The 27960-nt window shown below is 39.1% G+C and overlaps 1 protein-coding gene across 1 annotated transcript; it reads right to left on the reverse strand.

Annotated features, from left to right (window-relative positions):
• Positions 1-20228: 20228 nt before the first annotated feature.
• DEFB116 (defensin beta 116) lies at positions 20229-25357 on the reverse strand. Its single transcript, XM_043883145.1, has 2 exons — positions 25297-25357; positions 20229-20473 (listed from the first exon to the last, which is right to left on the reverse strand). The coding sequence occupies exons 1-2, from the start codon at positions 25352-25354 to the stop codon at positions 20229-20231; spliced, it is 303 nt and encodes a 100-aa protein (XP_043739080.1). The 5' UTR covers positions 25355-25357.
• Between the last annotated feature and the right edge of the window lie 2603 nt (positions 25358-27960).

Genomic DNA, 27960 nt, shown 5'->3' on the forward strand with positions numbered 1-27960 from the left:
GATTAATTCTTTGTCAGTTGCTTTGTTTGCTATTATTTTCTCCCATTCTGAAGGTTGTCTTTTCACCTTGCTTATAGTTTCCTTTGTTGTGCAGAAGCTTTTAAGTTTAATTAGGTCCCATTTGTTTATTTTTGCTTTTATTTCCATTACTCTGGGAGGTGGGTCATAGAGGATCCTACTGTGATTTATGTCAGAGAGTGTTTATGTTTTCCTCCAGGAGTTTTATGGTTTCTGGTCTTACATTTATATCTTTAATCCATTTTGAATTTATTTTTATGTATGGTGTTAGAAAGTGTTCTAGTTTCATTCTTTTACAAGTGGTAGACCAGTTTTCCCAGCACCACTTGTTAAAGAGATTGCCTTTTTCCCAATGTATATTCTTGCCTCTTTTGTCAAAGATAAGGTGTCCATAGGTGTGTGGATTTATCTCTGGGCTTTCTATTTTGTTCCATTGATCTATATTTCTGTCTTTGTGCCAGTACCATACTGTCTTGATGACTGCAACTTTGTAGTATAGCCTGAAGTCAGGCAGGTTGGTTCCTCCAGGTCCATTCTTCTTTCTCAAGATTGCTTTGGCTTTTTGAGATTTTTTTATATTTGCATACAAATTGTGGAAATTAGCTGTTCTAATTCTGTGAAAAATACCGTTGGTAGCTTGATAGGTATTGCATTGAATCTATAGATTGCTTTGGGTAGTATACTCATTTTCACTATATTGATTCTTCCAATCCATGAACATGGTCTATTTCTCCATCTATTTGTGTCTCTTTGACTTCTTTCATCAGTGTTTTATAGTTTTCTATATATAGGTCTTTCATTTCTTTAGGTAGATATACTCCTAAGTATTTTATTCTTTTCATTGCAATAGTGAATGGTATTGTTTCCTTAATTTCTCTTTCTGTTTTCTCATTGTTAGTGTATAGGAATGCAAGGGACTTCTGTGTGTTAATTTTATATCCTGCAACTTTACTAGACTCATTGATTAGCTCTATTAATTCATTGATTAATTTTCTGGTGGAGTCTTTAGGGTTTTCTATGTAGAGGATCATGTCATCTGCAAACAGTGAGTTTTACTTCTTCTTTTCCAATCTGGATTCCTTTTACTCCTTTCTCTTCTCTTATTACTGTGGTTAAAACTTCCAAAACTATGTTGAATAGTAGTGGTGAGAGTGGGCACCCTTGTCTTTTTCCTGACTTTAGGGGAAATTCTTTCAATTTTTCACCACTGAGGATAATGCTTGCTGTGGGTTTGTCATATATAGCTTTTATTATGTTGAGGTATGTTTCTTCTATTCCTGCTTTCTGGAGGGTTTTTATCATAAATGGATGTTGAAAATTGTCAAAGGCTTTCTCTGCATCTATTGAGATAATCATGTGCTTTTTATCTTTAAATTTGTTAATGTAGTGTATTACATTGATTGATTTGCAAATATTAAAGAATACTTGCATCCCTGGGATAAAGCCCACTTGGTCATGATGTATGATCTTTTTTATATGTTGTTGAATTCTGTTTGCTAGGATTTTGTTAAGAATTTTCGCATCTATGTTCATCAGTGATATTGGCCTGTAGTTTTCTTTTTTTGTGCCATCTTTGTCTGGTTTTGGTATTAGGGTGATGGTGGCCTCATAGAATGAGTTTGGGAGCTTACCTTCCTCTGCAATTTTCTGGAAGAGTTTGAGGAGGATAGGTGTTAGCTTTTCTCTAAATTTTTGGTAGAATTCAGCTGTGAAGCCATCTGGTCCTGGGCTTTTGTTTGGTGGAAGATTTCTGATTACAGTTTTGATTTCTGTGTTTGTGATGGGTCTGTTAAGATTTTCTATTTCTTCCTGGTTCAGTTTTGGAAAGTTATGCTTTTCTAAGAATTTGTCCATTTCTTCCAAATTGTCCATTTTATTGGCATATAATTGCTGATAGTAGTCTCTTATGATTCTTTGTATTTCTGTGTTGTCTGTTGTGATTTCTCCATTTTCACTTCTAATTTTGTTGATTTGATTCTTCTCTCTTTGTTTCTTGATGAGTGGCTAATGGTTTGTCAATTTTATATCTTCTCAAAGAACCAGCTTTTAGCTTTGTTGATTTTTGCTATGGTCTCTTTTGTTTTTTTTACATTTATTTCTGCCCCAATTTTTATAATTTCTTTCCTTCTACTAGCCCTGGAGTTCTTCATTTCTTCCTTTTTTAGGTGCTTTAGGTGTAGAGTTAGCTTATTTATTTGACTTTTTTCTTGTTTCTTGAGGTAAGCCTATATTGCTATGAACCTTCCCCTTAGCACTGCTTTTACAGTGTCCCATAGGTTTTGGGTTGTTGTGTTTTCATTTTCATTCATTTCTATGCATATTTTGATTTCTTTTTTTATTTATTCTGTGATTTGTTGGTTATTCAGAAGCATGTTTTCTAGCCTCCATATGTTGGAATTTTTAATAGTTTTTTCCCTGTAATTGGCATCTAATCTTACTGCATTGTGATCAGAAAAGATGCTTAGAACGATTTCAATTTTTTTTTTTTAAATTTACCAAGGCTAGATTTATGGCCCAGGATGTGATCTATCCTGGAGAAGGTTCCATGTGCCCTTGAGAAAAAGGTGAAATTCATTGTTTTGGGGTGAAATGTCCTATAGATATCAATTAGGTCTAACCAGTCCATTTTATCATTTAAAGTTTGTGTTTCCTTGCTAATTTTCTGTTTAGTTGATCTATCCATAGGTGTGAGTGGGGTATTAAAGTCTCCCACTATTATTGTGTTATTGTTAATTTCCCCTTTCATACTTGTTAGCATTTGCCTTACATATTGTGGTGCTCCTATGATGGGTGCATATATATTTATAATTGTTATATCTTCTTTCTGGAGTGATCCTTTGATCATTATTTAGTGTCCGTTTCTGTCTGCTTTTTGATTGGGTTGCTTGTTTTTCTGCTATTGACCTGTATGACCTGCTTCATCTTTGTTGGCTTTTCTTTTGCTATTATTTTGTCTTTTTCTGCCTTTCACATTGTCCATAATTTCCCCAGACTTCCAAAAAGGCCAAGCCAATTCCTCAGAATGAAGTAGACCAAAAGATAGAGATGGAAAAAAAGAGACAAATGATTTCAAAATGGGGACTTGTGCCCCAGGGAGGTAGTTGTGAAGGAGGAAAAGTATCCACACACTCAGAAACTCCCTTATGAGTGGGAATGGGGGAGAACCCTTCAAAACCTCAAAGGAGAACACTGCGACAGGGGCTTAGAAGGCAAAACAGAAAGAATTCACCACAGAGATAGCTGCCAAACAGCACTTCCCAGCCAGGAAGCAGCTTACATGTTCACCATGGTGAGTGGGGGCTGGGTGCTGAGGCTCGGGCTTCAGGGGTCAGATCCCAGGGAGAGGACCAGGGTTGACTGTCACGAAGATACTCTGAGGGGGCTAATATGACACAGCGGAAGGAGTCCAGGGAAAAGCATGGGCCTCCCAGAGAAGCAAGAGATGACTGCTGCGGGGACCTTCCTGCTCCCTGCAGTCACAAATTGCCAGAAGCTGCCTTTGTGAATGCCAGAGGTGGGATGAACAATGGCTGTGAACTGCCAACACCAGAAGTAGACACTCCTGTTCAAAGCCAATGCCAAAGTAGCAGGAGTGCCAGAAGTGTAAATAGACACAACTACAGTTTCCATTCCCGGAGAGGGAAATGCAAGCAGACAGGCCACTGCCAAACCCAGGTAGAGTGCCTGAGGCAGCAAATGAAAGGCTGCCACTGTGGTCCTGACCCACAGGTAGCAGTTGCCACCAAGCCATGAGAAGGCACATGTTACTGCCCACACCTTTCCAGGAGCCTATGCAGCTAGGCTCTTCCTAGGGACCCACGACCCAAAGCCAATACTTCTGGGAGAGTGCGTGACCTGCCTCAGGCTGTAGCAAATTTCTGCAGGACTCTGCCTCTTCAGGCACTCCCTGGTACATCCCCATGTGGCAGTCGTATCCCTCCCTCTCCCCAGCCCAAATGAGTGAGCCCTCTTGTCTGGGCAGGGAACAGACACCAGAGGGCGGCCTACAAGCAGAAACAGGACCAGAACCAAAGCAGAGCACCAGGGGTTGTGTGACTGAAGAAGAGGAAGGGCATTCACTCCTGTAGCAGCAGGTATAGTGGATTAAATCCCCCACCTACCATTAGCTTTAAAAAAGGGCTTCCCAGGTGGGTCAGACGGTAAAGAATCTGCCTGCCATGCGGGAGACCTGGGTTCGATCCCTGGGTCAGGAAGGTACCTTGGAGAAGGGCATGGCAACCCACTCTAGTATTCTTGCCTGGAGAATCCATGGACAGAGGAGCCTGGTAGGCTACAGTCCATGGGACTGCAAAAGATCAGACACGACTGAGCAACTAACACTTCATCAGCTTAAGATCGTGGACTTTAAGGGCAATTGTGGGCACTGGAAGTAAGAACAAGCTGGAGCGAGGCCAGATCTGAGTAGGAGCTGACTCCACAGTGTTCACAGCAGGCTCAGAGACCTTCCTAGAAATATTGGAGGGCTTCCTGAGTAGGCAGACTGGCTGGTGCTCACTGTGTGGAGACTTCAAGGGAGGACTTAGGAAGATATTCTCACTACCTCTCTCTCTCTCTCTCTCTCTCTCTCTCTCTCTCTCTATATATATATATATATATATATATATATATATACTTTCTTTTTCATATTGTTCTAATGTTGTTCTCTCTTTATTATTCCTTTAATTTTTATTTCTTTACTTCACTTTTTCTTTAAAAAACATTTTATCTTTAAATAGAATTATTTTATTTTTTTACAGTACTCTTTAGTTATATTGCATTTTTTCCATGTTTTTGGATTTTGTATTTTTGCAAGTCTAGTTTTTAGTATTCATTTCCAGTTAGGGGTTTGTTTTGGCTTGATTGCTCTCTTCTTTTTTCTTTTTTGAACTTTTTATTTTATATTGGGGTATAGCCAATTAACAATGTTGTGATAATTTCATGTGAACAGTGAAGGAACTTGGCCATACATATACATGTATCCATTCTCCTCACAACCATCCAAGCTGCCACTTAACATTGACTGGAGTTCCATGTGTTATAGAATAGGTCCTTTTTTCAGTTGTATTTATATTTGTTAATTATGGATATATATATATATATAACAAAATTAAGTCAATAGTAGATTGATACACATATATTCATGTATATGTGCTTTGTAATCCCTATAATATCAATAATTACCTCGAGTCATCTCCCAACTTATTACATACAAATAATGGAACCAAGAAACAAGGAGTTTTCCTTATTGAAATCACACCACAATTATCCACTATTTAGATAATAATAGCACCTTTAAGACTTGTTCTGAGAGTAATAAACAATCTGACTGTTCAGTCACATCCTAATTTATTTCATATGTAAATAAAACTAGTCAAGGTCCTTGTTTATACATGGAATTAAAAAAATAAATACAAATGAACTTACAAAACGGAAGGAGACTCACAACAGACAATGGACTTATGATTGCCAGGAGGAAGAGCTAGGGAGATGGGGATGGGCTGTGTTTAGAATGCAGCTCTTCTTTTTTGAGTCCTGTTTTTATCATTTTTCTTTTTTTCTTCTTTTCTCATAGTAAGTATGTGAGTCTGGGTGTTTGAGTGTTGTTTTCACCCTACTCACACCAATGGATCATTAAGATAGGAAATTAATATGGAAACACAAGCATTAAACAACATATTGGACAAATTGGACCTAATTGACATTTATAGGGCATCAGCGCTAATAGTAAAGAACCTGCCTGCCAACGCAGGAGACAAAAGGGGTGTGGGTTCAATCCCTGGATCAGGAAGATCCCCTGGAGAAATGACAACCTACTCTAGTATTCTTGTCTGAAGAATTCCATGGACAGAGGAGCCTGGGTCATGGGGTCACACAGAGCTGGGCATCACAGAATGACTTTCACTCACTCATTCATTCACTTGGGTTTCAAGTAGATCAAGTAGTTTTCAATTTTCTTATTGAAGTAGATTGTTTAAAACAGTTCCTAGAGATGAATTATTCCAGATGGATATATTAATCATTGGGCTTCCCTGATAGCTCAGTTGGTAAAGAATCTGCCTGCAATGCAGGAGACCCAGGTTCAATTCCTGGGTTGGGAAGATCCCCTGGAGAAGGGAAAGGCTACCCACTCCAGTATTCTGGCCTAGAGAATCCGATGGGTCCATGGGGTTGCAAAGAGTCTGACTTGACTGGATGATTTTCATTTTCATATTAATCATTAAGGAAATAATTCTTTATAATTCTTGATGAATAAAGCTCTGCCTTCCTTTTATTTGTAAACCCACTTGCAATGGCCACTACTATTCCAATGTACTAAGCATGGGAACAAGTATACCTCGAGGAAAAAGGTAAAATATATCAAGGAATAGGGAGTAGGAGGGTGGAGAGAAAAAAGAAAGTGGTGGTAAAGAAGAAATGTTGGAGTAGGAGATGTAGCAAGAGGGGAAGGAAAAGTCTAAACATAGTCATTCTGAGCTCAAGCCCAAGAAATAGGTAACAATCTTGGTTGTCTAACTATTCCAACAGTCTTGGAATAGTTAAAGCTTCTCCTATGTTTTTGTTGTAAACTGGGGTGTGTGTGTGTGTGTGTGTGTGAAGGGAAGAGTTACTTGACATGTTGAGGCTTGAAGGAATCTGGAAACATCAGAGATTCCTGGTTTTATATACTTGCACTGCCTTCTACCTGGAAGTCTATTTATGGTTAATGAGACTCTCAGTCAAGGAAGATTTTGAAGAAGGGTAAAGTAACATTGAATACATTTAATCCAGAGCTCAATGACTGATATTTTAATAACAGCCAAGCTGTGATCAACTCATGGGGTCTCCATCAAATCCACCCAGCCCATACCCCAGACTAATGCAAACTCTATCCATATAAACCTTACATTTACCCCCCTTGAAACAAACACTGGTTAAAAAAAACCTAACTCCAAACCCCAGCTCTATCTTTATCCTTAACCCCAATCTCAAGACAAACACAACACTAATCAACGCAACAAACGCAACACTTAATAAGTCTATCAACACCAATATCTAGCTTCGACTCAACAATTGACCCACATAGAAATGCCATTTATTCCCAGCTTTACCCAACTTCACTGAAAGATCTGTTAAATCACAAATATAATTTCCAACCCAACCTATCTCAAACCATCAGCCCAGCTTACTTGTTCTTGTTCAGTCACCCACTCATGTCCAACTCTTTGTGACCCCATGGACTGCAGCACACCAGGCCTCCCTGTCCCTCACCATCTCCCGGAGTTTGCCCAAGTTCATGTGCACTGCATCAGATACAATCCCTCACTTCCAAATAATCATTATTTATTTTTCTACCATCACTCCAACCAAAAGGTCCTATCCTCTGTGCAACACAATCTAGTTTCCAATCTCCAAAGTAACATTTTGATTGATCTTATACTTTCTCAGCTTGGACTCAATTCCTCACACCTAACCCACATCCCAAACTCTCATCTCAATGACACTGCTATCTTAATATACTCCGTGCTCAATTTTCTCCACCATTACACCACCCAGGAGCACAAAATCCTTGAGTTAAACATAGCAGTGCAAAGCCAGTAAGACTCTGGTATTACATGAACTTGGACTTAACACCCTAAGCCGTCTGACACTAGGCCACCAAAATTACAAACCATATGCAGGACCCCAGAAATTTTGAGAGTAGCTTGAGTTACCTGAAGTCTTATGAACCAGGATCAGAAGGATGACAATGGTCATTAAATAAGTCTTCATAACTGATACTTTCTTAGAGAATAAAAGGTACACACAGCAGATAGAATAGAGATTTTTGTAGCAAGGAAGTGTCCTGCTTTATTAGTTTTAAAAGTAGGCCAAAGTTGTGGGCAGTTAACTGAGAAGGATGGGACATGCCTGAAGTCACTGAGGCAGAAAGATAATGTGTATGACATGTTTTATCTGGACACTCTGTGTGAGTCTAGAAGCTTTGCCAGCACCCATGATAAGGCGGGACTTCCTTCCCAGTGAGACAAAGTAAAATTAGAGCCAATTTGTGTTTTGTGTAAGACAAACTGGAATGAAGGAGAAAATAAATCAGACAACAAAACAATAAAGTAAATAATTATAAGGATTAAAAAAAAACTTTTAAAAAATGTATTTCTTTATGTTCCTGTAAAGAGTTTATCATATTAATCAACAGCACTTCTTCATATATAGCACTATACAAACCATCAAGATAAAAGAAAAGAAAGAAGATGGGGGGAGTTGAAGGAGAGAGAAAAGAAAAGGAGGGAAATATGAAAGATAAAAAAATAAAAGTCAGAGAGTAATGCAGTAAGATGGCAGACTAAGAGATCACAGTAGTAGTATTCATCCCGTAACAAAAACATAGTTCTGGGAGAGCTCCAGAATACAATGAAGCAGCTACAATAACCCAGTGGAGACTAAAAACAAAGGATATAGGCATAGAAAAGTGCAGGAATTTACTTACACCACCATATCCCCCAGTCTAGCAAAGTTTAGCAGAAAGAAAAGTCTTTCAGTAGCAACCTCTGCCTCCAGAGGAAAAGGAGAGAGGAAGGACCCCAGAAGCCTTTGTCATCAAGGAAGAAAGCAGCCCTCACCACCCAAAAAAATAAAACCAAAAACCACCCACACCTAAATGTTTTACTACTGAGGACTCCTGCAGTCTCTGCCAATGATAAACCTAGCCAACAGAACTGCCCAGAGCTCATACTGCTACAGGAATACTGTCCTCAGCAAAATTCTCTAAAAATGAAAGAGAGAAATTTCTAGGAGACTAGGGAAATTGGGGCATGTCAAAATATCCCTTCTAAGGTGAAGGATAAGTTGTTGCGTCTGGCTGCTCCTATAACCACAAAAGAGGTACATGCTTTAGCGGATCTCTATAGAAGTTGGAGGCAAAACGTTCCTTATTTTGGTATGTTTCTGTGGCTTATTTACCAAGTGACCTAAAAAGCTGCTAGCTTTGCGTTGGGTCCCAAACAGAAGAAGGCTGCACAGCAGGTCCTGGCTCCTGGGCAAGCTGCTCTGTCACTTGCACTATGTGGTCCAGGAGATTCAGTGTGTTGTAAGTGTCAGTGGCAGATGGGGAGGCTGTTTGGAGCCTTTGAAATAGATGATTTCATACAGGCCTTTAGGATTTGGGAGCAAGACCCCACCATCATCTGCTTCTGCTGACTGGAATAGTTTCAGAAGAATTTGGGGCTTTAGGATTCTCAGCTCATCCCTCCAAGTGTTTCATGCCAAATCCGAGAATCCAATGTTTTCCCTATCAGAGTCCTGGCTTTGACGTGAGTCCCACGGAGTTCATACATTTAGCCTCCTTTGCAATTCTGCTACCTTTATAATCAGATCCTAAGCCTGAATGTCAGTGCAGTGTCTGTGACAACAGAAGGGAGTCTCCTTTAAATCTGGTTTTTAGAACGTGGCTTAGTTTGACCATTAGTTGCCTTAAGCCTATCACATTTTTTTTTTCAAAACTATTATTTCAGTCAGCAACTCTGCACCATAATCCTTCTATTTATCTTTCTAATCCTTCTAGTTACTGCCCCCATGCTAATCTAGTATAGCAGCCACTTGATCTTGCAATGTTTTATTGTTCATTTGTATTTCATTCCATGTAAACAGGTGGAAGTTTTAGTAATAGTGGTACCATTATGTGCCAGGGTAATACCACTCTGCTTATCATTAGTAATAAGATCCCCATTCCTTTCTAAAAGGTGGAAAATCCAACTCTAAATAACATCCAAAACTCTGCTTTCTAGGACTACTCCTGATATCAGCTGTCTTACCTTGGACTCCAAAGAACACTGGTTCTCAAAGTGTGGTTGATGAACCAGTAGTATCAGCATTACCTAGGAACTTGTTATAAACACAAATTCCTGGGCTCTATTCCAGATTTACTGATCAGGGACTCTCAAGATGGGTCCAGCAGACTGTGTTTTAACAGGTTTGAGAACCACTGCCCTGGAAAGCACTCTAACATTTCATTTGGGATAACCCAGAACAGAAATGGATTCAAGGAGGTACATTACCAAGCTGTCCACAGCTTCAAGAAAAAAACTAATCAATTGTTTGGTCATCAGGGCAGTACATTGGTAGTTGGGGTGGGAGAGGAGACAAGAAGAGAGGAACATACCTGCTGGTTCTTCCTGTATCAAGGTCTTCATTGCTAAAAGTTGGCCTCATGGACAGTAACTCCTCTGCTTTTCCAAGCTGCATCAAATAGCACCTGCCCCGCTAGCAGCCACTGCAGAAGCCAATCCTGACTCCCCAACATGTAACACTTCTCCAGAAACAGTGAAAGTAGTCAGAGACTCCACAAACCTGTTCACATCAGGCTCATGTGCTGAAGCTGCTGTGTTCCCATCACATCGGCATGATACAGGCATCATGCAGGAGCCAAGCCTCATTCCAGATGCAGATGTAGGCGCTGAAGTGATGGCAGGGCTCTCCTATGAGCAAATGACTAAAGGCCTAAGAAGTAGATGGGGTCAGGAAAACCACAGGAGGCATAAAAAAGTGGGTCCATTTCCCTTGGTTCAGTTAAATGCCAAAAATAATGCAACAAAATTCAATACACTGCATATGACTTACAGCTTGATTTTTACTCAGTTATCCATTGGCTTAGTTCCAGTGCATCTTATTTTCTGTGTGTCTATAAACAAAATTAAATCTTTCAGAGCAATCTCATTCCTAAATATCCTTATGCCATTTTGAAAATGTATAGTAGTTCATTAAAATACTAAGAAGTTTTTAGCCCTTGACTTTTATGCATAAGATCATGTTCCCAAACTTCTGTTTAGAACTTCTATGAGTGACTTTGACCTCTTTAACAATTTTGAGATTGACAATACAATTTCAATGCGTATTAAAGCAGTGCTTGTTGTATTTATCAATTTGATTCAGCATGAAACTTACAACTTATTCCAATGTGTAGTGATTAACAGGGTCCTCTTAAATTGATGGTACAATGCATCTTTAACATTGATTGCCCAAAGCATCCAAATTTCACATGTTAAAATGGACAAGGAAATATATGTAGGAGATACAAAGAAATATATATACCAGACTTGGGGTTAGATACCTTACATACATGATTATATTTATTGCCCACAGTTACTCTTGATACTATCATTGATAAGTTTGAATCCACATGGTTTCCCTCTATTTCAAGGCATTAGAAACTGAAAACTAGCTGGAGCAAATATGAAGGCTGCAGAAAGTATTGAAAATTTGGTGACGAAATGAAAAATGGTATGAAAAGGGGAAATTTTTCTAGCAAGAGAAACCATGGGTTGCTCCCAACAACCCCATTATTTCCCAGTAAAATCCACTAGCCAGCCTCTGTGCATCCTCCCATCAAATAGGCAACTCCTACAAGAAATTGTAAATTGAAGTGATCTACCACATTCATTGGGGCTTTTCTGGTGGCTTAGTCGGTAAAGAATCTGCCTGCATTTCGGGAGACCCAGGTTCGATCTCCAACACCACAGTTCAAAAGCATCAATTCTTTTGTGCTCAGCTTTCTTTATAGTCCAACTCTCACATCCATACACGACCACTGGAAAAACCATAGCCTTGACTAGACGGACCTTTGTTGACAAAGCAATGTCTCTGCTTTTTAATATGCTGTCTAGGTTGGTCATCACTTTCCTTCCAAGGAGTAAACATCTTTTAATTTCATGGCTGCAATCACCATCTGCAGTGATTTTGGAGCCCACAAAAATAAAGTCAGCCACTGTTTCCACTGTTTCCCCATCTATTTGCCATGAAGTGATGGGGCCGAATGCCATGATCTTAGTTTTCCGAATGTTGAGTGTTAAGCCAATTTTTTCACTCTCCTCTTTCACTTTCATCAAGAGGCTTTTAGTTCTTCTTCACTTTCTGCCTTAAGGGTGGTGTCATCTGCATATCTGAGGTTATTGATGTTAGAGCTATTTATATCACTATAGTCATCTAGACAGACGAATGTTAATAGAGATAAACATAACCAATGGATACATAACCAATGTTAATACAGCGATAACCAATGGAACAAAATAAGAAGCCCAGAAATACAGTGTTTATACAAGGAATTTTTATATATGATTGACATAGGTGGAAAATTAGTAGAGAAAAAACAGACTGGCCAATGAGTGGAGCTGTAAAATTTGGTCATATTTAGGAAGATGCAATTATATTCCTACCCCCCCACACACACAAACACACACATTCACAAAGAAAAATATGCTCCCAGTTTAAAAATTTAGTACAAAAAATAAAATTGTAAAATTTGTAAGTGATGGAAGTAAAGCTGAAATTTCCTAGTTATTTTCAAATATTTACTGAATACCAACTGTTTCCAGACCCTTTGGGACCATCTCTCCAAAAAAGAAATGCAAAAGGCAAAATGGTTGTCTGAAGAGGCTTTACAAATAGCTGAGGAAAAAAGAGAAGCTAAAGGCAAAAGAGAAAAAGAAACAAATACCCGTTTGAATGCAGAGTTCCGAAGAAGAGCAAGGAGAGATGAGAAAGTCTTCCTCAGCGATCAATGCAAAGAAATAGAGGAAAACAACAGAATGGGAAAGACTAGAGATCTCTTCAAGAAAATTAAAGATACCAAGGGAATATTTCACGTAAAGATGAGCACAATAAAGGACAGAAATGGTATAGACCTAACAGAAGCAGAAGATATAAAGAAGAGGTGGCAAGAATACACAGAAGAACTATACAAAAAAGATCTTCATGACCCAGATAACCACGATGGTGTGATCACTCACCTAGAGCCAGACATCCTGGAATGTGAAGTCAAGTGGGCCTTAGGAAGCATCACTACAAACAAAGCTAGTGGAGGTGATGGAATTCCAGTTGAGCTATTTCAAATCCTAAAAGATGACGCTGTGAAAGTGCTACACTCAATATGTCAGCAAATCTGGAAAACTCAGCAGTGGCCACAGGACTGGAAAAGGTGTTTTCATTCCAATCTCAAAGAAAGGTAATGCCAAAGAATTTTCAAACTACCACACAACTGCACTTATCTCACACGCAAAGTAATGTTCAAAATTCTCCAAGACAGGTTTCAAAGTTCGTGAATTGTGAACTTTCAGGTATTCAAGCTGGATTTAGAAAAGGTAGAGAAACCAGAGATCAAATTGCCAACATCTGTTGGATCATCAAAAAAGCAAGAGAATACCAGAAAAACATCTACTTCTGCTTTATTGACTATGCCAGAGCCTTTGACTGTGTGGATTACAGCAAACTGTGGAAAATTCTTAAAGAGATGCGAATACCGGACCACCTGACCTGTCTCTTGAGAAATTTGTATGCAGGTCAAGAAACAACAGTTAGAACTGGACATGGAACAACAGACTGGTTCCAAATTGGGAAACGAGTTCATCAAAGCTATATATTGTCACCCTGCTTATTTAACTTATATGCAGAGTACATCATGCGAAATGCTGGGCTGGATGTAGCACAAGCTGGAATCAAGATTGCCGGGAGAAATATCAATAACCTCAGATACCCAGATGACACCACCCTTATGGCAGAAAGTGAAGAAGAACTAAAGAGCCTCTTGATGAAAGTGAAAGAGAAGAGGAAAGGTTGGCTTAAAACTCAACATTCAGAAAACTAAGATCATGGCATCTGGTCCCATCACTTCATGGCAAATAGATGGGGAAACAACAGAAACAGTGACAGACTATTTTCTTGGGCTCCAAAATCACTGCAGATGGTGACTGCAGCCGTGAAATTCAAAGACTCTTGCTTCTTGGGAGAAAAGCTCTGACCAAACTAGACAGCATATTAAAAAGCAGAGACATTACTTTACCAACAAAGGTCCATCTGATCAAAGCTATGGTTTTTCAGTAGTCATGTATGGATGTGAGAGTTGGACTCTAAAGAAAGCTGAGTGCCAAAGAATTGATGGTGTTGGAGAAGACTCTTGAGAGTCCCTTGGACTGCAAGGAGATTCAATCAGTCCATCCTAAAGGAAATCAGTCCTGAATGTTCATTGGAAGTACTGGTGCTGAAGCTGAAACTCCAATACTTTGTCCACCTGATGCGAAGAACCGACTCATTTGAAAAAACCCTAATGCTGGGTAAGATTGAAGATGGGAGGAGAAGGGGATGACAGAGGATGAGATGGTTGGATGGCATCACCAACTCAATGGACATGAGTTTGAGTAAACTCCAGGAGTTGGTGATGGACAGGGAGGCCTGGCATGCTGCAGTCCATGGAGTCACAAAGAATTGGACACGACTGAGCAACTGAACTGAACTGAACTGAACTTGGGAAAGCTGGAGCTACAAACAAACAAACTTAAGTATTCAGAAAATATTGGTTAATATCTTTTGACCTCATTATAGGGAAAAATTTCTTTTTAAAAATCCAGAAAATGCTACCATTAAATAAAAGGTTGATAAATTTAACTATTGGGTACACCTTGATCTAAGATCTAATACCTTGTCAGTTATTGACCTGTGGCCTGATAGATTCAGACCAAAATTAAACTTTTCTTTATAATTTCATAACTCTACAGAAAAAAAATTATTAATCTAAAATAAGCTTAATTTGCATAATTGTTTCATACTGAGACATTCAGTATTAATTACTCTCACAAAATATCACCAAACCACAAATACAAATTTTATATATTTCTTACTTTTGTCACATATGTATTCATTGTGATAAAGAATAAAATATAATATAAAGCTTGCAAAGTTAAAAACCTGATACATGTAAGAATAAAATGAACAAATGCAAATTATTTCATTCAACTCACAAATAATGAACAAACCACTAAGATGTTAAGATTGGCTTAGAGGATCAGTGATGAAAGAAATTTTAAAATAAATTTGCAAATAGGTATACATCTGTTTAACATCCTAAAGAGTAATGAAGTATAACATTCAGTATTCACTCTCCCATCAAACAAAAATCATGGGCATCTAATTGCATCTTGTCTCTTTGCACTGTTATGCATGGAAACAGTTTGCATGACTCTGAAAGAAGAATTTTTGCAATGATACTAGTTTTTTTCAAGTTAACCTTTACCCAAACAAAGTTTTGATGCAACCTAGGCTTGGAAAATCCCATGGACGGAGGAGCCTGGTAGGCTGTAGTCCATGGGGTCACTAAGAGTCCGACACAACTAAGCAGCTTCACTTTCACTTTTCCTTTCATGCACTGGAGAAGGAAATGGCAACCCACTCCAGTGTTCTTGCCTGGAGAATCCCAGGGATGGTGAAGCCTGGTGGGCTGCCCTCTATGGGGTCACACAGAGTCGGACACGACTGAGGCGATTTAGCAGCAGCAGCAGCAGTCATTGGGAAATGGTTCAAAGTTACACACCCTTATAAAATTATAATCCTAATATATATAATCCCAAATATATAAATTATAATCAGGAGGATCTACAAAATCATGTCCAGCTCACCACTGAAAGGACATCCATAATGTCCATGGAATTCTCCAGGCCAGATTACTGGAGTGGGTAGCCTTTCCCTTCTCCAGGGGATCTTCCTGACCCAGGAATCAAACCAAGGTCTCCTGCATGGCAGGTGGATTCTTTACCAGCTGAGCTACCAGGGAAACCCTACTTATTTCCAAACTTTGGAATTTTCTTAACAATTCTTTGATATAATGGTGCCTTTCTGAATATAATTTTATTCCTTTATAAATTAAAACATAATTGTAAATGGAGACACAAATGTAGAGAGTGGACTTGTGGACAGTGGGGGAAGGAGAGGGTGGAACAAATGGAGGAAGGAGCATCGACATATATACATTATCTTGTGTAAAATAGATAGCTGGTGAGAAGTTGCTATGTAACACAGGGAACCCAGCCTGGGGCTCTGTGATGACCTAGAGGGGTGGGATAAGGTGAGGGGAGGGAGGCTCAAGGGGGAGAGGGTATATATATAATTATGACTGATTCACATTGCTGTAGGGCAGAAACCAACACAACATTGTAAAGCAAATTTTCTCTAATTAAAAAATAAATTTTAAAAAAGCTTAAAATGCATGTGTAATGCTCTAAAATGTTTTTGCTTCGTTTCATCTTTGAAAGGAATAAATCCTTTCATCTATAAATTAGAGATTACCTTACAGGTTAACATACAGGCTGTTGCATCCACTCAATGCCTTCTTCTAGATTCAGTCTTGTTTAAGATACAATCAATTCCTAGTAACTGGTAATCCTAGATGTACTTTGTAAAGAGTTCTGTCTTTTGATCTATTATGTTTTGAATGGCAAAAGAGTCAGTTTCCCTAAAACAGAGTGAATCTGGTGAGAAGCCTCTGATGTATTTAATCTAAGTGGAATAACATCTATTTCCTATTATTTCTAGCGTGTGCTCTTAGAAACACCAAAAAATTATAGTAAGAATGCTTTGAGGGCTTAATCTTATATTGAAGCAACTTCATAGTTTTTGAAATCTTTGTAGAAAATCTGGAGAATATAGAAACTCTGGTGATGGACTTATTTTTAAGTCAACAATACAAATGGGTTTTTGGGTTTTTTTTGGTGAGGGGAGTTTGAGCTATGTGTATCTGAAAAGGTTTTTTTTTTTCGCCTTTATAATTCATAAATTATGGTTTTCAATCTCTCATAGACATATCTGTAAAGGAGAGAGTTTCAAATTTTTATTTCCTTTTGTAAGTCTCTTCTTCCCATAATATCATGACTCCTTTCTGGCCAAAATGGAAGGTTTCCAGATTTTTGTCTTAGATATTTTGGAACATCTTTCCCCTAGAATAAAGCAGGAAAATTGATGATTGATAGGGCCCACATGGGGTCTCATGAATAAGATGGCTCATTATGTCAATCTTGTAAACAAAGAATAAATCACAGTGATCTGTGAAACTGACCAAATTGCCCAACTGGCATCCTGTTATCTCACTGGCACCTATCTTTCAAAGCTATAAGACCACCAGATTCCAGACCTCTAGCTATGTGACCATCCCTTCAGAGAATTTTTCATTGGTGGGGTATAAGGACTCCGCCAGAAAGGAGAACGTGGTTCTCCTTAAGAGCCAGTCACCCTCTTTTTTCCCTCTAATAAATTTCCTTTTCTTGCCTGACTGCCCAGCTCCCTCTCTTTTTCTCTGCACTCACCTTACAGTGATTAGAGGTAGTAATCTAATCACAAATTCTAAATTATACTAAGTGATATCACAGTGGTTTAAAATAAACTAAAACAGTGATGGAACTTTCTGCTTGATCATTTGAGCAAGGACCACACAGACTGGAGTCGATCCTGGAAAACAATAGACATGATTTTTCTCAGGTATAGGCAATAAGGGTTAACAGACAGGTAAAAAAAAATAGTCAAACTCAGTTCCTACCTGAAATACAAAGGCTCCCTGAGCTCATGTGTGGAACCATAGAATCTCTGGACCCAGAAGGGAGATACGGAGGAGGATCTAAAAGCATGGAAGGCCATGTGGGAATTCAGTCCACATTCTGTACTCCTCCTCCTCTTTCCTTAGGGTCTTACAAACTATGCCAAATGGTTGCACAAGAATGACCAGACTCAAAAAGTCAAAATATGTGTTTGCCATTTATTAGAAATGTTTTTCAGGAAGGAAGGAGAAACATGCCCATTAGCCAGGGACTGAAAATTACTTCACACACATTTTAATGGTTTGTACATGGTGACTTGAGATGAATTGTGGGAATCAAAAGTGACTCTCAAGTTTCTGAACTGAACAACAGAAGGGATTGTAGAAGCCAATTACTGAAGAAGAAAGACAAAAGAAAAGCCAGGCAAACAGATTCGGAATTCAGCTTAGGACGTTTTGAGTCTGAAATGATTGAGAAATCTAAGAGAACAAAATAAATATATAATTTAATATATAAGTCTAGACTTCAGAGACTTCTAGACTTCTGTATTTATGAACACATAAATACAAAACTTGCCCAAGATCCCACAGCTTCTGAGCAGTGATGGGGAACAAGGGACAAATCCTTCTGACTTTAAATTTGAAAGGTTGTTGTTGAACATGCAAACACGCTGGAATTCTTGGCCTCTGGAGGAGAAGAATTCAATCCAGGCCAGAGACGAGGCTTGATTGCTCAGAGCTTTTGTGTAATAAAGTTTTATTAAAGTATAAAGGAGATAGAGAAAGCTTCTGACATAGGCATCAGAAGGGGGCAGAAAGAGTACCCCCTTGATAGTGTTAGCAGTGGAATTATATACTCTCTAATTAGTTATTACAGTGAATCAAAAGAATGTCTGGAGGTTGTAAAGACCTCACTAGACCTACTCTCATAATTTACACCTTAAGATAACAGGATTAGCCAGAAGATCTTTTCCAGAGACTGTCCTCAAGCAGGATACATTATTGTTATATAATCCTAAGGAATGTAGAGGGACAAAAAAAGTTTGTCCTTTCTTCCTCCTTGAGAATTCCAGACCCCTCTCTCCTTGGGGACCCCTAGACTTCTTATCAACCTGCCTAGGAAATGACTCTTTCAAATTCATGTTTCTTTCATTAATATATGTTGAAACCAGAGAAATGGGAATCGGCTTTAAACCTAGAATTCCACAACAATTTTCCCTCTACAAATACTGTAGAAAGTCTAAATATATTGTATTTCAAGTACATGCTAAACCCAAGACCAACACTTTCTTCCAAATAATAAAACTTGTTTTTAATCACTCTACTTTTGCCAGAAATTTTCTGCATCCCTTCTTGAAATATAATCTTGTTCTGCTGAGCCTCTATCCCATCTTACAAACACGTCTAAATGTCATTGAATCTCAAAGATAGAAACGTTTTTGAATTTTTTTTATCGACTTCTAGGTTCCATAAAAATTTAAAATTGGTCATTTAGTGAGTATACGGACTTTGATACATTGGTTTGAGCTGGGATTATTATTTGTCTAATAATGAGAAATTCAGGTAAAGTGTTTATGGTAAAAAGGAGAGAAAGTTGGCAAGATCGCAATGTATTATGGGGCAGATAGTGAAAGAAGAAACCTCCAACAACGGCCAAAAGAACACCCAGAAATCAGAAGCTAAGGCTAACAAGGGTTTCAAGGAAGGATTAAGGGCAATGCAGTGAAAGCATATCTAAAAGCAAATTAAACAGTAAAACCTTAAAAATATTAAAGTTTTTCAACAAGAATGGCATTCCTGAGAAAAACCAGTGCCATTTCAGTGATGTGATAAGCACAAAAGCCTAATTACTCTCAGCTGAGGTGAAGCTAGGAATCTGGAACTTAGAGAACTTAGTTGAGAACACTGGTTCTAGAAGTTTAGATTCAAAAAAGAAACAAAGCCAGTACTCTGGGATAACCTAGAGGGATAGGGTGGGGAGGGGTGTGGGAGGGGGGTTCAGGATGGGAGGGACACATGTATACCTATGGCCAATTCATGTTGAAATTTGGCAGAAACCATCACAATATTGTAAAGTAATTATCCTCCAATTTACAAAAAGGAAAAAGAAATGAGATGAGACACCCAAAGAAGATTAGTATACCAAATACAATGAAAATGCCATAGCATGTCAAATATTCATGACTAAGTTTAGAATGGGAAAACAATATTCCTCAGTTCTCAAGAATGAAAAGATCTTAAAGATCATCAAATAAAATGTTCACCCCAAATCCCTCTCTAATGCTACAACTACCTTCATCTCTGCCCCACATTCAGAAATTTTCCACCAGCCTCAAAATTGGAAAAGCGCCCAGGGACAAGCTTGCTTATTCCACTTTCCAACTGCTATACCATTTACAAAATTTTGCCCTAATTTGTTCAAAGAATTCCTACACTCAGTTCTAACCATCCATTTGCCTGATTCTGGTTTTCCTGAAGACATCATGTAATACCAGACATAACAGGATATTCCTAAAGTGTTTACTCAGGGATCTTAGCAATCTCCCCTACATGCTCACTGGATCATCCAGACTCAATCCAGTTTTTATCTTCCCTCTTGCAACCTCCAAAACAAATCATAACCTTCCTCGTGGTACCAAAGAAGACCAGAAATGTGGTCCCCTTCCTTCTTCAGTATCTACCGAGCTACTCTAGCATCTTATTTGCTTCTTGGGTCAGCGCCCTTTCCTAAACTATGTGTCTCCCCAGCCCCCAGCCTAACCTTCCCCTGTCCATTAATGACTGCTCACAGATGAAAGACACACACATGAGAAGGAATGCATTTTTATGGGAAGCATGTTCCAGACAGGAGAAGAACTACCCCAGGAACGGGTAAAGTTGGTGATATTCAAATCTGAGAATAGTTTGAAAGCATTGTAACTGACAAACTGGAGCTGGAGTTAGACTCCTGCTTCATATGGTTTGCACTTTCCACTTTCACTAAAAATTTTAGGCAGCACTTTTCGTGATTTAGACAGGTTAAGTATGGAAGTTCATATTTTCTGCAGGCATTTCGGCATGTGCCTTGGTGAAGCTGGCATGGATTCCAAGACTCTTCTTGGTTCTTGCCATAATAGGATCTGTACAGGCCACCTGGGAAAAACACAGCCATGTTAATTCCTATGCAGCAGTGATAATAATAGGAGTAGAGAGGCATGATTTAAAGACAAGCCCTACAAATATTAAGAGCATAGGATATGGAGTCAAAACCACCTCAATTCAAATCTGGACTCTTTCATTGTGGCTTTTCATCCTCAAGCAAGGTTACCTCCATTCTCTGGCTCATGCTTGCATCATCTTCACAATAGGTATACTAACAGAGTCAACTTCTTAATAATTTTATGATGAATAAATTAGCATACATCATATGCTCAGAAAAGTATCAGGCACATAATAAGAAGGAATTAAATATTAGGTAGTGTGGTTGATATGAAAGTCTCTTCTTGAGGGTCCAGGATTTCAAGGACTGCCACTGGGAGCATGTATTGACATGTTTTCAAATGCTCATTTGGATGTATATTTCTCACACACAGCTCTCATCAGAGTTAACCAGCACCTACTTTGAGGCAAAGAACACTTATTTGAGCAGCTGCACATCTTTGTAGTCTGAAACATTTCTGCAAATATATACAATACATGTCTCTCTTTGTACTTTGGCCCCACAGAAATAGATACTGTATGTACATGGGCAGCACACACACAGAAGCACACATGCACAATTCATTTTACTCACTCATCCACATTCACACGTAAATTGAGCATATATGTACACATGTATATGTACATATGTGTATACACACGAGCATCTATCACACACTTTCCACATATGGCTAAAGCCCATTTGTGAATAGTGATAGCTATGTGTTAGTCATTGAGATCCGTGTATGTGTATATAGGCTCTTCAGCTGAGAAAGTTCTTGACAGTTTGTCAGCATTCTGTACATATAAGTCATCAAGTGGTATTAGGGCTTCCCTGGTGGCTCAGACAGTAAAGAATCCGCCCGCAATGCTGGAGACCTGGGTTCCATCCCTGGGTTGGGAAGATCCCCTGGAGAAGGGAATGGCTAGCCACTTCAGTGTTCTGGCCTGAAGAATTCCATGGACTGTACAGCATGGGGTGACAAAGAGTAGGACCCAACTGAGCGACTTTCAGAATTAGTTACCTGTTGGATCTTCCAAAGACAAAGGAACCACTAGAAAGAAAATAATACTAATGATCACAACCGTATACGTTCAGCATCTACAATATATCAAGCATTTTGCAAATCACATTTCACTGAACCCTCATCAAACCTTCTGTTATCTCCATCCTTTAGATGAAGACATTGAGGCTCAAAGAGAGCATTGTTCTGTCCACATTTCCATAGCTTGTATTTCAATTTCGGGACTACACGATAGACTATGCTCTTTCTTCTCTGTATCACATTCATGGTGTTAGTGTTAGTTGCCCCGTCATGTCCAACTCTTTGCAACCCCATGGACTACAGCCTGCCAGCTCCTCTATCCATGGAATTCTCCAGGCAAGAATATTAGAATGAGTAGCCATTCCCTTCTCCAAGGGATCTTCCCAACTCAAGTATTGAACCTGGGTCTCCTGTATTGCAGGCAGATTCTTTACCACTGAGCCATGAGGGAAGCCTCCAATTTCTGGTCTACATGATAGACCATGCTCTTCCTTCTCTGTATCACATTGCCTCTTTTGTAATAGGATTTGTAGGAGAGGGTAGCATCTTCCTGCATGACATCTGCAGACAGAAGGCCTTCCACAGCTTTCAACAGATAGTTCAAAATCCATAGCTTAGCATTCAAGGACCTTTGCAACCATTCACCCATCCTCTTCTTCCACATCAGTTTATCAGCATTCACTCTGCACCAAGGCACACATTCAGTGTTATGTATGTAGAGGTCTCCAAATGCCCACCCACATTAATAAAAATTGGGAAAAGCAAGTTTGATGTTATTTCCTGCATGGAAAAAAGTGTCTTCTTAGTTTTTTGACAATAAAAAGTAAAAACTTTCAGGTTTAGGTGATGTAAGAGAATGGAAGGGGAAGGAAGGAAGAAAAATGCCTCAGTAGCAGATACCCCATAGCACTGGGGTGCCGGCATATGTATAAGCTGCACCAGAAATGGGCACTTCAATCCAGGGAAGGCACTCATTTGCTGCTACGTCAGCCGGCTTGCTGGTTAACCAGAGGAAGGAGATAAAAATGGCATCCCTTCGTCCATGCTCCAGGATCATGGTACCACTATGTTTCCTACAGTGGCCCTCACACTCATCATGAAATCTATCTCTTTTTTGGCACATCCTACTTATAGGAGGAAAGGAGCTTTGGGGGTTCTTTCCAGTTACATCTACCCTCTCTTGTCCAACATCTGAACTGGAGGACTGCCTGCTTCTCCCAAATCCATTGGATAGAAGGCAAGACACTCAAGATCTTCTCTTTCTAGTCACCAGAGAGTGGATAGGGACATAGATATCAAGAATGACAATCAGGCAAGCTGACGTTTCCTTTCCACATGAAAATCAGGTCAAGGCAGCCCCAGGAGAATTCTACTTGTTGTTCAGTCACTCAGTTGTGTCCGACTCTTTGTGACCCCATGGACTGCAGCACACCAGGCTTCTCTGTTCTTCACCATCTCCTGGAGCTTGCACAAACTCAAATCCATTATAGCTTTTCACTCCTTCAGCTGTTCTGACTCTGTATTGCCCTGCAGCATAATAACACTCACATCAAGTTAATGTCACTGCTGATGATCCTTCCATCTTCAAATTGAAGTCAGAAGAGACCTGGTCTTAAATGCCAGCATTGTCCCTGACCTCTGAATCTCTGGCCTGAGTCTCCCCATGAGAGAAATGGGAACAGGAAAGTTTGCACCTGATCAGGAAATCTCAACTGTGTTTGTGAAGAAGGTGGTTAATTAGATGTGTCATAATTTGTAATAACCTAGAGTTTCCCAGAAAACACTCTTCAGGGCTCTTCCTTAAGTGAGGCACACAACCCTGCTGACCTCACAATCACCCATAGATGTTGCCCAGCTCGTTTTCCTACACTGGACTTGTTTTAAGAGCAAGTTAAATATTATAAATTAAAAAAACACCACTTATGTTCTTAACTCTTCTAAAGAACTCCATCCAGAGTTAGAATCAATATGATAAATGACTTCTCTGCCGGATGTGCTCCCTAAACATGATCCTCTTCCATCTACCTTCTAATGTTTTTCCTACTCACGCATGTTTTAGACATAAGTCATTTATATGTCCATTCACTGAGTAAACATTCATCAAAATCTGCTCTGTACAAAGCACTCAGATAAATACCAATAATACAGAATTTTAAAAGAGTCTTAGCTTTCACAAAGTTCAATTTCACATGTATATGTTTGGGGGTGATGAAAGGAAAACATGACTTTGATTATTCCAGAAAAGCTTGTACAGAACTGTTCCTGCCCATTAATTCTGCCAGGTGAAAGTATTAAACAGTTAAAGAAACAACACTATGTACAACTTTTGAAGCATTGAATCCTGTCTTCCAGGCTGTCTTCCTTCCTTCCTTTTTTGTTGCTTTTTTGGGGGACAAACCCACCTGTGGTTTCTGCTATTACAACATGGAAACTGAACTTTAACAAACATGAGAAAAAGTGTATTTCAAGTAGGTAGGATGAAACAGGATGGGAACAAGGGGTAGGTAAGTGTGAAGCAGAAAAAATAGGGGGAGGGGAAGGGGAGGGGGGAAACAAAAAGGAGAGGGAGGAAAAGAGGAAGAGGAGAAAACACTAAGCACATTGACTCTGAATTCAATCCCAAGAAAGGAGACAACCTTGGTATTCTATAGGGTTGGGTTGAGACCACTGCCTTGTCTCTCTGTACTGTCCAAAGTTTTATGGGAGAGCCTTGAAGACATTCCAGCCTCCTGATTTCATTTATCCTCACTGCCTACAGTTATATCTACTGTTCTTCAGTGCCCCTGAAAAATCGTAAGCAAGAAACTTTTTTAAAAAGTTTGAAAATATTACTGCATATTTTCCATCCAGCATCTGTCCTCCCCATTTCAACAGATGCAGCTCTGCTGTGATAAATTTGACTGTCTTCCTCAACTTTATTCATCGCCAAATTCAGGCTAAGCCAACCCCTTCCTAGATAAAGCCTACATACACTCTGCTTGAATAACACACCTACGTGAACCAAACACTTACCTAAAACTCTCAGCCGTCTCTTCTGAATACCGATCTAAGGTTCAATAATAAAACTTAACACAAACATAACACTGGCCAAGTCATTCAACCCCAATTCGCAGTGTCAACCCAAAATATAGCCCAACTATGAACTTCACTCTACCATAGCTCCCAGTTCTACCCAACTTCATCCCAGCTCAAAACAAAAACAAAACCAAAAAGCCCCCACAAAAAACCACCATTCCCTCTCCAGACTACAGCAAAATATTTGTCCAGCCCAATTCATTTATAGAATTTATAGAATTGCTCACCCCCTGCTGATACCCATTTATTTTTTCAATATTCCTCTATCTCTGAGGTCACATACTATCCCCACTACAATGCACTCTCCAAACTCCAAATTACCATTGATTCTTCCTATAGCTCCCCAACTTGGATCTAATCTCTCACACTAAATCCATGAATCAAACTTCCATCCCAATTACAGCATTATCTGAAATGCTTCATTCAACACTTCACTATCCTAGGAACAACAAGAACAACAATCTTAAATTTGTTTTGGCAGAGCAAAGCCAGGGCGATCTTGACATGAGATGAATCTTGGGAGTAACATTCTAAACCTGAGACCAGAAAAGGCTTTAGGTAGTGCCTACTATATGTGAGTAGGAGTCATCTCAGAAGTTACCAAGATACCAACAGCACAAGCAAGACCCCAGAACCTTTGAGAGAGGTCTGAGTTACCTGGAGTCTTATGAACCAGGATCAGAAGGATGGAAATGGTCATTAAACAAGGCTTCATGACTGATATATCCAGAGAGAATGGAAGGTTGTGTTGCAGGGGACTGAATAGATATCATTGCAGTAGGACAAGGCCCTCCCTTTATTAGTTTTGGAAATGAGCCAGGTTTGTGTTCAGTGAACTAAAAGAGATGAGACATACCTGGGGTTAGCCAGGCAGAAGGATAACACATATCCCATGTCTAAGTTGGACACTCTGTGTAAATGTGGAAGATTTGCCAGCAGCACCCATGTCAAAGTGGGATTTCCTTCCCAGTCAGAAAAAAAAGGCAAATGAGAACCAGCTGGCATTTTGTGTGAGATAAATTAAAATGAATGAATAAGTCAATTAAACAAGCAATCAATGAGAAAATTGACACATCACTCTAAGAAATAAAGATTCCTTTTTTAAACATATGTCTTTATTTTCTTAATGGTAGAATGTCCCCCTCTATCAGTTATTCTTACTGTATACCCAATCCTATACTAGGCATCATGGAAGAAGAAGGAAGGAAACAAAGAAAGAAAAGATGGAGAAGAAAAATTGAATGGGAAATGTACATGGATGAAGAAAGGAAGAGAAATGAGGCAAAAATTATGAGGCATATTTACCATGAATCTACCATGTACCAGTTTCTATACAAAAATACCATGGTATAGATATGAACACTTACTACAACACTATGAAGTTAGATAGTATTTTCCACTTCACAGATGAGGACAAGAAAATTTGAAAAGATGTTGTAAGATCCTGAGACCACATATCTAACATAGCATAGAGTCTAGAAACAATATCTGCTTTTGAAATTCTGAATCTGTGAGTGGAAGGGCAGAAAATGAGAAATAAAGCAAAAGCATATGCAAGTTGCTAAAAACAGAGACTAATAGCTGTTTTAGACAATACATTTTTAGTTTGGGGAATTCAGTGCTCTTCCCTTGAGAAACAGGAATGAAAGGATTTTCTAGAGGAGGTCACATTGACTTTTTATTCCAATATATCATGTGGAAGATGAATGGATAAGTCTAGTGTTTTGAACAAAAGCCTAGAAATAAGAGAAAATGCTCTTTGAAAAGCCTAGGATAGGATTTCCATAGCCTGACGTGAAAAGGCAAATGAAACTGGACTAGCCCTCACAAAAGCAAATGGAATTGTGCTACTCCTCCCACTGTAAGCAATTATAACACAGGAAAAAATATAGAAAGAATAACTGCACTTCATTGAATTAAAGACAGAGCAGAAATGAAAAAGCAACCTACAAAATGTGAGAAAATATTTGCCAACCATATATCTAATCAGATTTAATATGCAAAACATAAAAGGAATTCAATAGCAAAAAAATCAAATAATCCAATTTTTTAGATGGACAAAGGACCTGAATAGACATTTTCCCAAAGAAAATTTTCAAATGGCCAACAGGTACATGAAAAGGTGTTCAAAGTTACTAATGATCAGGAAATGGAAATCAAAACTCCAATAAGATATCACCTCACATCTGTGAGAATGGCTATTATTAAAAAGATAAAACAAGTACTGATTAGGATGTAAAGTAAAGGAAACCCTTGTTCACTGCTAGTGGGAATATAAATTGCTTTAGACACTATGAAAAACAATATGGAAATTCCTTTAAAAAATTAAAAATACTGAACTTTCAATGGCAAAGGAACAAGAGACAGAGATGACCTTCCCCTATGGACAAATACATCAAAAATTCATCTTGCGTGTGGAGCAAATTCTACAGAATACCTTCTGAATGCTGACAGAAGACCCTAGACTTCCAGAAAGACAAGCCAATCTCATCAGAATGAGGAAGGGCAAAGATAATGATAAAAAAAAGAAACAGAGGATACGTGACCCTTGAAGTTCCAGATGTTCAAGCTGGATTTTTTTTTTTCAAGCTGGATTTAGAAAAGGCAGAGGAACCAGAGATTAACTTGCCAACATCCGTTGGATCATCAAAAAAGCAAGAGAATACCAGAAAAACATCTATTTCTGCTTTATTGATTATGCCAAAGCCTTTGACTGTGTAGATCACAACAAACTGTGGAAACTTCTTAAAGAGATAGGAATACCAGACCGCCTTACCTGCCTCCTGAGGAATCTGTATGCAGGTCAAGAAGCAACAGTTAGAACTGGACACAGAACAACAGACTGGTTCCAAATCAGGAAAAGAGTACACCAAGGCTGTATATTGTCACCCTCCTTATTTAACTTCTATACAGAGTACAGTCAATCTTAAAGGAAATCAGTCCTGAATATTCATTGGAAAGACTGATGTTGAAGCTGAAACTCCAATACTTTGGCCACCTGATGCAAAGAACTCACTCATTGGAAAAGACCCTGATGCTGGGAAAGATTAAAGGCAGGAGGAGACAGAGAATGAGGTGGTTGGATGGCATCACCGACTCAATGGACATGAGTTTGAGTAAACTCCAGGAGTTGGTGATGGACAGGGAAGTCCGGGGAGCTGCAGTCCATGGGGTCGCAAAGAGTTGGACATGACTGAGTGACTGAATTGAACTGAACCTGCACCCAGAGAGGGATTTGGGAGGGAGGAAACATTTTGGTACTCTCAGAAACCCCCTCAGGGGCGGGGACAGGGGAGAGCATCGGAACCTCAGAGGGGAGCA

This window comes from Cervus elaphus, chromosome 23 (assembly GCF_910594005.1).
Source record: "Cervus elaphus chromosome 23, mCerEla1.1, whole genome shotgun sequence".
Classification (NCBI taxonomy): Eukaryota; Metazoa; Chordata; class Mammalia; order Artiodactyla; family Cervidae; genus Cervus; species Cervus elaphus.